Below are 11,053 nucleotides of genomic sequence, written 5' to 3'. Positions count from 1 at the left end.
CTATGCCTGCATACTTTTGCTGATAGGTGTTCCTCATTCCCATCTCAAAAAGTTGGGAGGTATGTAAATGCAATATAATTTGTGTAACTGATGCAGAAATAGATGCCACTCCTGCAAATCTTTAACACATTTAACGGTAGAGAAATTGGAGTGGTGCATTTTTATAACTTCACTGGTTTGAGATTCTTCTCTTTGCGAAGGATGTTGCTGAAAAAGGTAAATATGGAAACCCAGAGCCGTTCCGGAATCCAATAAGTTAACGAAAACTGTGGAAAAAAAATTACCGAAATCATCATTATACTAGAACAGCTTTTCCTTAGCAGTGCAAGCTCATCTATTTTTATATTTTTTGCACGTGCATCTGATGTAAAGTCTTAGGCCCAGATTCTCAATGGCGTTACGACGGCGCAACACCATTTGCGCCGTCGTAAATCCTAATCTGGCCCCGGGTATCTATGCGACTGATTCCTAGAATCAGTTACGCATAGATACCCATTAGATCTGACAGGCGTAAGGCTCTTACGCTGTCAGATCTTAAAAGCAATTTTTTTTCCCGCCGCTAGGTGTCGCATCGTCGTTTTCCCCATTGTCTATGCAAATGAGGTAATTACGCAAGATTCCCGAACATACGCGCGGTCGACGCTGAGAATTTACGTTGTTTCCGTAGCGTACGCGACGCGTAAGGTTGCCCCTGCTATTAGGAGGGGCAACCAATGTTAAGTATGGCCGTCGTTCCCGCGTCGAATTTAAAAAAAATTACGTCGTTTGCGTAAGACGTCCGTGAATGGCGCTGGACGCCATTTACGTAAACGTCTAAGCAAATGACGTCGGGGCGACGTCATTTAGCTCAATTCACATCGGGTAATTTACCCGACGGAGCATGCGCAGTACGCTCGGCGCGGGAGCGCGCCTAATTTAAATGGTGCCCGCCCCATTTGAATTGGGCAGGCTTGCGCCAAGCGATTTAACGATACACCGCCGCAAGTTTACAGGTAAGTGTTCTAAGAATCAGGCTGTAAACCTGTTAACCTGCGGCGGTGTAACGTAAATCACATACGTTACGCTGCCCAGGAGCAACGTAAATGTATGAGAATCTGGGCCTTAAACTCTTTTTTACTTTGTTGGCTATTTTATTTTAATATTTTTTTTAGAAATTATACCTTCCTAGGTGGATGCAGCACTGGAGCGGCTGGCTGTGGAGGGGCGGGAGCGGCTGGCTGTGGAGGGACGGGAGCGGCTGGCTGTGGAGGGACGGGAGCGGCTGGCTGTGGAGGGGCGGCAGCGGCTGGCAGTGGAGGGACGGGAGCGGCTGGCTGTGGAGGGACGGGAGCGGCTGGCTGTGGAGGGGCGGGAGCGGCTGGCTGTGGAGGGGCATGAGTGGCTGGCTCAGGCTCTCAGTGGCTCGCTGAGCCAGGTGCCGGGCCAGGCATCTGGGTGGATCCTGACCATATGGTCGAAAACTTTCCCAAGCCTGGACCTGCTCTGTGATGTCAGCCAACAGCAAGCTTCAGCCTGTCAGCTAAAAAAGGGTCACAGGTGTGCAGAACGAACTGCACCCCCCGATCCACAGAAGACGTACAGTCAAACGTGCAGCTGCAGGCAGGGCCATCTTAATAGCATCATGGTCCCCTGGGCAAAGTAATGCTCTGGGGCCCCTACAATGATGACAGTGCAGGTAAACAGACATCAAGTAGGTAGAAGGCTGACTGCCTCCCCTGTGTATCTAGCACTCTCAGTGCCATCATGGGCCCCCAATTTCAAGGCAGCGTGGGCTCAAGGACCAGCTGCTTTGGGGAAAGTGCTGGGGCCCCAATGCATCTGGGGCCCCTGGGCAGTGCGTTAAGACAGCCCTGGCTGCAGGCATCACCCCGGTACTGTTTTTTTAGAGCCGATGGTCGGCTTTCTTGAAATAACAACCGATGCAGCTAAGCAGGCACTCAGCTGTTATAACGAGCAGCGGGATGTACCATCCTTCCGCCTCCCACCTTCACCCGCTTTGCTTGGGTCTTCTGTCCCACTGGGAGACCTGAGCCACCAGCCAGCACGTCCATCGGCTTGCTGGAGTCCCGAGCAAAGCGAGATTCGGCTTTGATCGGGTCTCCGATGTAGAGACCCGGAAGCAACGTCGCAAGGTCACTTCCAGTTTATTTGGTAGCCAATGGCACCAGTTTAAAAAAAAAATCTGTATTCAATAATGCAGAACTTGGTGTTTTGAATGCATTTTTGAATTTTTGTTTTTAAAGGGACAGTGTAAAAAATGTTTTTTTTTTAACCATTTAAGCCCCGCCGCAAGAAGATATACGTCCTCTTTTTGAAGAGGGATAGCTCGTTAATGGCAGAAGCCACAACCGAGATATCCACCTCTTCAGGCGGCGGGGCTGTACACGATAATGGTAGTCTGGGATTCGGGGCCCCCCTCCCGCCGCTCTCCTGTGCCCTCCGCCGCTTACCGGGGCCATCAGCAGCGATGGAGGCGATCGGGTCCTGTGTCCTGTTTGCCTGGGATACGAGTGAGGGTAAGATGGTCCCCACCCATCTCCATAGCATAGCAGGGCGGAAGCAACGTCAAAACATCACTTCCGCCCAAGCGTCTTAAAGGCGCATTTTTTTTAATGCATTTTAGTGTAAATATGGGATCTGAGGTCTTTTTGACCCCAGATCTCATATTTAAAAGGACCTGTCATGCTTTTTTCTATTACAAGGGATGTTTACATTCCTTGTAATAGGAATAAAAGTGACCTTTTTTAATTTTTTTTAAACAGTGTCAAAATAAATAAAATCAAGTTTAATAAATAAGAAAACAAAAAAAATTTTTTTTTAAAGCGCCCCGTCCCGACGAGCTTGCGCGCAGAAGCGAACGCATACATGAGTAGCTTCCACATATGAAAAAGGTGTTCAAACTACACAAGTGAGGTATCGCCGCGATCCTTAGAGCAAGAGCAATAATTCTAGCCCTAGACCTCCTCTGTAACTCAAAAGATGCAACCTGTAGAATTTTTTAAACGTCGCCTATGGAGATTTTTAAGGGTAAATGTTTGACGCCAATTCCACGAGCGGGCGCAATTTTGAAGCGTGACATGTTGGGTATCATTTTACTCGGCGTAATATTATCTCTCTGGTGGTAGAAAAAAACAATATATAATGTTTGGGGGTTCTAAGTAATTTTCTAGAAAAATAACTTGTTTTTAACGTGTAAACACTGAGTCTGAAAAACAGGCTCGGGGCTTAAGTGGTTAAAGCACCCATCCCTCCGTGCTCGTACACCAAATAAAACGCATATGTAAGTCACAACCACAAATGTAAACAGTGTTCAAATCACACATGTGAGTTATCCCCAGGATTGTTAGAGCGAGAGCAATAATTCTAGCACAAGATCTCCTCTGTAAGTCAAAAAACAGGTAACCATTCATTTTATTTAAAGCGTCGCCTATAGAGATTTTTAAGTACCGTAGTTTGTCACTATTCCACGAGTGTGCACAATTTTAAAGCGTGACAGAAGGAGGGCACAGTGTGGTCAGTTCTCTAGCTGTGCTGGGAATCCAGTGTGCTTTTCTCCAATGATCAGACTTGCCTATACACCAGATAAGTGGCTGGCCACCAGTGGACTGCAGCTTCATTTATGCTCTGACAGCTACTGCTGTCACACGCTGCTCCAATATGCCCATTCTCCTGCCCATCCATTCAAAGCTGATATGAAAAACACACTGTCCACGTACATCTACCTTCTACCTGCCAGAAAGCATTTGGTTACCCATGTGCAGTGCATACTCCATGCCAACCATGGGCAACCGGAGCAAGGGGTCAAAGAATAGGTGCAGGGCGGTACACCTATTCTACATCATGCATTAGCAGCGGGGGGGATGCAGTGCAGTTCTACATCCTTGCCTTGGGCACTGGAATAACCCATCCCGATACTGGTGTGGTATAGTATGCCATCCTGTACCCATATTTGTACTTCCTATGATACTCACCTGGATAGAGTGAGACAAGTGTCCTGCTGTTCTCTTCGATATTCCAATGGTTCTTACTGCTTGACGAACATAATCCTTAGCATCAAGAACAACGAATGGCTTTGTCTTCAAGAATGTACTAAATGCTGTCATATTGGTCTTTACTATATATGTAACTAAGCTTTGAATAAAGATTCCCTTGGAAGCATATTCGTAATGTAGAGCCCGAGAAAATGAATCCATAAAAGACTGTAAAGAGAGAACATCAGTCTAAATTAACATGATTAGGTATACATTTTATAAATAATTCTTATACTCATATAAGTATATACTTATATAACCTTCTGTATTTGTCCTGTTGACTATTGTCACTGAGACAGAAGATGAGAAACCCAACATGTTAACCCTGTTATCTTCCCCCTTATATCTGTTTTCATCCAAGTGACCCTCCCCCACCCTCCCCCATCCCCATCCCAGACCCCCCCACCCCCTTATTTGCTAAATATTTTAACAGAAACTAAAAAAAAAAAAATTCTTCTTCAAAATTTTCGGTCTTTTTTTGTTTCTTTAGCAAATAAAAAAAACAGTGGTGATTAAATATCACCAAAAAGAAATCTCTATTTGTGTGAAAAAAATTATAAAAATGTTTTATTGGTACAGTGTTGCATGACCGTGCAATTGTCATTCAAAGTGCAACAGCACTGAAAGCTAAAAATTGGCCTGACCAGGAAATGCCAGGTATTGAAGTGGTTAAGTCAAGGTTGTAAATGTACAGTAAGTTATACTTCTTATTTTCAGGCAGTGTGTTCACAGTTAGTCAGGTAGATACGTTACCTTGGAAGATGCATACATGTTCATTAGAGGGGTGGGTTTGCAAGAAGTTGCAGAGGACACATTGACAATGGCTCCTCTCTTCCTCTGTACCATCCCTGGGAGAACGATATGAACCATCATGACAGCTGCGCCAATGTTGACATTAATAATTTCCCATAGTTTTTCTTCTGGAACCTCTGTAGTGATCTGTGGATACTCATTGTACGCTCCAACATTGTTAACTAAAATACCCACTTCTACATTTCTCAGAGCCTCCTTAATATGCGGATAGACTTCACGTCCCAGGCTGAAATCAGCCACTACGAAGCGAGTTTTTACTTTGTAAGTCGCAGCAATGGCTTTAGATACTTTTTTAAGCTTCTCAGGGTTGCGACTAACCAGGATGATATTTATACCATGACTTGCCAATTCCTCTGCGTATGCTTTACCAATGCCGTCTGTGGCTCCTGTGGAAAGAAATTATGAACTACCGTGATTTAAAAATAAAACTGTGGCTTAATATGGTGGATTAAACAAAAATGGTGTGCTGGACATGCTGATGCTAAACTGAAAAGACATCCTTAAGGTAGCCTGTTAAAGATAATAATAATAATAATAATAGTGAAAAGAACAGGAAAATATATATTTATTAATGTTAAATTCCAGAAAACTCGGAAGACCGTCCCTGTGATGCCTATATTTAAACAGGGATTAAAGTCTTTATCGAATAACTATAGACCTGATAGTTTAACTTCTATAGTTGGGATGATACTGGAGAGTTTACTAAAAGAACACATAAATTAGTTTTTGCTAAAAAAAAAAAAAAAAAGGTAAAGTCTGGAAAAATCTATTTGTAAATAGATAGAAAAATGGCTAAAAGACTGAATTCAGAGAGTAGTGGTTAAGGTTCAGTGTTGGGACCCTTACTTTTTAATTGATTTATAAATGATTATAAATGAGATTAAAAATACCATTTCAGTCTTTGCAGATGACACCAAGCTATGCAGTGGAATAACATCCTTACAAAATACATCCTTACAAAAATTCTCCAACTTACAAGTCAACCTTAAAGCGGTGTTTCACCCTAAAAAACAAGTTTCTAGCATGCCATCAAGCATACTAGCGCGAGCTACAGTATGCCTTTCTTTTTTTTTTGCGCTGTACTCACAGTTTAATCCTGTAGTGAAGTTTCAGACTCCCCGGGGGAATGGGCGTTCCTATGCAGAGGGAAGATGATTGACAGCCGGCTATGGCGCGTCACGCTTCCCGAAGATAGCCGAAATAGGACGTGCCTCCTCACGGCACTATACGGCGCCTGCGCACAGACATCGGAGCTGACTGCGCAGGCGCTGTGAAGAGGCAAGTCCTATTTCGGCTATCTTCGGGAAGCGTGACGCGCCATAGCCGGCCGTCAATCATCTTCCCTGTGCATAGGAACGCCCATTCCCCGCGGGGAGTCTGAAACTTCACTACGGCAGTAAACTGTGAGTACGGCGCCAAAAAATAAAATAAAGGTGTACTGTAGATCGCGCTAGTATGCTTGATGGCATGCTAGAAAAAAAAAGTTTTTTTAGGGTGAACCCCCGCTTTAATGCACTTTATTGCAACTGTGTGGCAAATGAGGTTTGATGTTGATAAATGTAAAATAATGCACTTGGGGGCCAAAAATATGCATGCATCATACATTCTAGGGGGAGAGTGCAACTGGACGAATCAATGGTGGAGAAGGATCTGGGTGTTCTGTTAGATCACAAGCTTAAAGGGGTTGTAAATAAAAAAAATGTTTTTGCTGAAATGACTGTTTACAGGGTATAGAGACATAATAGGTCACTGATTCCTTTTAAAAACGATTAAAAATAGATAAAAATCAATCATATAATGTACCTGTAGTTTCTAGTTTCGTTTTTGCATGTTGTTTCCTGCCTCTCTGCCTTACAGAGCATACAGAGCCACAGAGCAGTGATAGTTTGAAAAACGAAACTAGAAACTAGACACGCAGTAATCACACCTCCTTGATTAGTGACCACTGAGAGAAAGCTCCCAGCACTGTGGTCATCAGGAAACAGACAACCAGGAAGTGTGAAGATCAGAGAAGAATTACAGCAACTTGAGAGCAAAAACGAACAATGACGACATGAAACCAGCACTGCATTAAGGTAAAGGAAGCTATTAAGATAAAAAAACAAATTCCTTTACAAACCCTTTAATAGTGGCATGCCATTTGCCAAGCTACCATTTGCAAAGCTAGCAAAATCCTTTCTTATATTAAAAGAGGTATAGACTTCAGAGAGAGAGATATAATTTCCCCCCTGTACAAATCATTAGTAGAACCTCATCTAGAATATGCAGTTCAGTTTTGGGCCCCATTTCTCAAAAAGAATATTGGGGAACTGGAGAAAGTTTAGAGAAGAGCAACCAAACTGATAAGAGGCATGGAGGAGCTCGGCTTAAAGAAACTGAATTTATTCTCTCTTGGAAAGAGGAGATTAAGGGGGAATATAATCAACATGTATAAATACAATACATAAATGGTCCATATAGTGAAATTGGTGTAGAGTTATTCACCTTAAAGGGGTTGTAAAGGTAACAAAAAAAATCCCTAAATAGCTTCCTTTACCTTAGTGCAGTCCTCCTTCACTTACCTCATTCTTCGATTTTGTTTTTAAATGTCCTTATTTCTTCTGAGAAATCCTCACTTCCTGTTCTTCTGTCTGTAACTCCACACAGTAATGCAAGGCTTTCTCCCTGGTGTGGAGAAAGCCTCTTGAGAGGGCGAGCAGGAGTGTCAGGACGCCCACTAACACACAGCTCCTTTCTCTATCTGCACTAAGTAGAGAGTGTCCTGACTTGCCTGCTCGCCCCCTCCCCCCTCAAGGACGACTGCACTAAGTTAGAGGAAGCAATTTAGGGGGGAAAAAATTACCTTTACAACCCCTTTAAGGTAATCATAGAGGACAAGGGGGCACTCTTTATGTCTGTAGGAAAAGAGATGTAATCTCCAAACATGGAAACACAGTTTATTATGCTTCATTTATGAATGAACACAGTGAGTTGGGAGCTATGTCTCTATCAGGGCAAAGTGTTAAAGTGTACTAATCCCAACGCACATGTTCCTGTTGAAGTAGCTCTGCAAATGAGTGGCTGCTGCAGTGACCAATGGCTGGAACCGTTCACAGTCAAAATGAAAAAAACACCAGCACACCAAGGATCTCCAAAAATGGGTACATAGCTCTAATAAAGATCACATAGTTACAGCAGTGAGCAACGTTTCTGAGCCTCAAAGGACCCCTTCCTCAGGCATGTGATGAACAAAGTGCTGTCACCCCATAACAGGAAGTACTTGCACAAGGACTTTCATGTCACCATAACCAGGTATTAGTTTAATGAATGTCGCACATCACAAAGATTGAAAATTACTTTTGAAATTAGAATAACATATTTAGGGTGATATGTGAATTCAGTTAGGTAGATTCACAAAGAGTTAGGCCGGCTAATCTACAGATAAGCCGACCTAACTCTGAATCTAAGCCGACCTATGTTTAAATGTATTCTCTAACAGAGATACACTTAAACATATCTAAGATAGGACGGCTTGCGCCGTCCTATCTTAGATTGCAATGTTTAGGCTTACCGCTAGGTGGCGCTTACATTGCGGCCGGCCTAGATTATGTAAATGAGGGGATACGGCGATTCACGAGCGTACGCCGGGCCTACACCGTCGCATTATGTTGTTTCCGTACGCGATAGGCCGCCTAAAGTTATTCCACCTATGAGGTGGAATAACAATGTTAAGTATGGCCGCCGTTCCCGCCGCGAGGTTCGAATTTTTTACGTAGTTTGCGCAAGTCGCCTGCGAATCGGGATTTACGTCGTTTACGTACGCGTCGAAATAAATAGGCCCGTAAGGCCTACTTAGCCGCAATGCGCACTGGGAAATGTAGTCGCCCGGCGCATGCGCAGTGTAAAAAAACATCAAAAAACGTGAGGTCAAGCCTCATTTCCATACTACACGCCCCCCTCCCAGTCATTTGAATTAGGCGCCCTTACGCCCGCTCGTTTTAGGCTACGCCGCCGAAAATTTTAAGGTAAGTGGTTTTAGAATCACTACTAGCCTAAAAAATTTACGGCGGTGTAGCCTAAAAAGACTAGGCTAGGCCGTCCTAATTTTAGGCGCCCGTACGTGAATCTACCTAAGTGTTTGGGTTTACACAGTTAATTGAGATATTATGTCTGTGAACATAAGTGTCATTTGTACTAGACTTTTTCTAAAAAAAGCACACAGCCAGTGAAATTCTGTGTCTATGGCTTTTCCAACCAGAATGAGTTTTCCAATACTTTGACTGGAATGCATGCTTGGTATGACCTGCTGATTTGCTCAGCTCTTGGAATTACTGGGAGCCTTGTTAAGAAGGCATACATCAAAGATGAAGGCATTATGTGAAACAACACAAGTTGGAAATAAAACAGAATTTTGTTACATCCTCTTATGATTCAGATCTTCTCACTCACCAGTAACTATAGCCCATTCTCCATACTGTCTGATATGCTTGGTCCTGCTTATAAAGAAAGGAATGGCATATTGCTGTATCATTGAATACCAGAAATTAAGAAGACTGGAAACATTCCATATGATGAAACACCCTCCAACTGCAGCCGGGATCTCCATGTGACTGGAATAGAGCTGGAACATCCTCTTGGATATCAACACAGGGATCTTATACATCTCATTCACTGTCTCCATCCTTCCACGGAAGACGGGTCTTTCCATCTGAAATATTAGATATTAAAGGAAAAATTCAACTAGAACTTTAATGTCTCCTACAGCAAAAACAATTCCATTGCAGTAATTGTGTTTCTAGCACATGATGGAAAATGTAGACATTTAATGATTCCTTTTCATGCCAACATTATAAGGCAATAAACTGACGAAGAAGAGGACATGCCATGAGAAAAATAGAAGGATTGACCGTGGGCAACTTGTTTTTTTAGAAGCCAGCCATGACAGGCCACCTGTCTTTACCATAGGTTTACTTTAATGCTGACCTGCAAGCAGGAACAAAAATAATCAAATAAATAAAGCGGAGGTCCACCCTTAAAAAAAAATTACATAAAAATGCTCAAAAAAATAAAACAATTTACATTTTTTTTTACTTACCAGAAATGGCATTTGCTAGGCGATCTTCCTAATCTGCCTCTTCCTAGTCTGCGGCCGGTTGTCCTCCTCGCGTTGTCTTCTGGGAACTGTGTGTATCCCAGAGAACAGCCATAAAGAGCCGCATGAATCGCACATGCGCAGTAGGAAACGGGCAGTGAGGCCGCAAAGCTCCACTGCCTGTTTACCTTAGTGAGGATGGCGGCGCCGGGACCTGCCACGATCAAGGGATCAGCCTCGGGGGCCAGCTCCAGGTGTCACTGCTATCTGACAGTTTTGGGTGTGACAGAAAGTGTGTTCCATACTGGGCACTGGAGTTCCTCTCTTTAAGGAAGTGTTTTAGATCCGCAGGTTTTATGTTTTCAGGGATGCCGTGGAATTTTACATTATTCCTTCTGGATCTATCCTCGAGGTCGGTCACCTTTAATTTAAGATTTTTAATCTCATTTTCTATATCAAAATTTGCGTCAGCCAGCTCATTTTGTGCATCAGTAAAATCGCACATTTTGTTTTCTACATATTCCACTTTATCTCCCAGGGCATCAATCTCTTTTTTAGATTGATTCATGAAGCTTTTCATATCATGTTATATAGCTCCTCTTAGTGACAAATATATTGGCCCAGATTCAAGAAGCACTTGCGCGGGAGCAAGTGTGATTTGCGCCGCGCAAGTACTGATTTGCTCCCATGCAAATTTGCTGCTGATTCTGTAAACCAGTTAAGCCTGAAATGCGGCCATTTTCCCGCGCACGCAGCCTAGCTGTTCCAGCGCAATTTTCGCGCAATTTTGCGCGGGGTGTAAGTTGCGCCTTCATGGAATTCCCTCAGCGAATATGCAAATTAGGTACTGCCGATGATTCAGAAACATGCGCGTGTGATGCGCATCTTGCGCTGGAAGCGCGCAAGCTTTTTTCCCTGGGCAAACTTGCTCCTGCTAAAAGCAGGGGCAAGTTAGCAAAAGATGGCCAAATGTCATCTGAAGGAGCGCGCAACTTCAGCAGCACCTAGACAGACGAGCTGAACAAGCAGAGCACCCACATTTTCGTGACCTCACATCTGTGCACCAACATGCCAGGGGCAGCTATGGTTCTTGATATTATATTGACTGAGCCGACTCGTAGCAGGGCACGGGAGAGGA

The 11,053-nt window shown here is 43.6% G+C and overlaps 1 protein-coding gene across 1 annotated transcript; it reads right to left on the bottom strand.

Moving 5' to 3' along the window:
- On the bottom strand, positions 1 to 9,693 carry LOC120917663 (inactive hydroxysteroid dehydrogenase-like protein 1). Its single transcript, XM_040329118.1, has 4 exons — positions 9,273 to 9,693; positions 4,785 to 5,230; positions 3,972 to 4,199; positions 1 to 266 (listed from the first exon to the last, which is right to left on the bottom strand). Exons 1-4 carry the CDS (start codon positions 9,529 to 9,531, stop codon positions 162 to 164), a joined length of 1,038 nt encoding a protein of 345 aa, XP_040185052.1. The 5' UTR covers positions 9,532 to 9,693; the 3' UTR covers positions 1 to 161.
- Positions 9,694 to 11,053: the final 1,360 nt, after the last annotated feature.

This window comes from Rana temporaria, chromosome 11 (genome assembly GCF_905171775.1).
Source record: "Rana temporaria chromosome 11, aRanTem1.1, whole genome shotgun sequence".
Lineage (NCBI taxonomy): Eukaryota > Metazoa > Chordata > Amphibia > Anura > Ranidae > Rana > Rana temporaria.
This window is presented reverse-complemented; position numbering and strand designations above follow the sequence as displayed.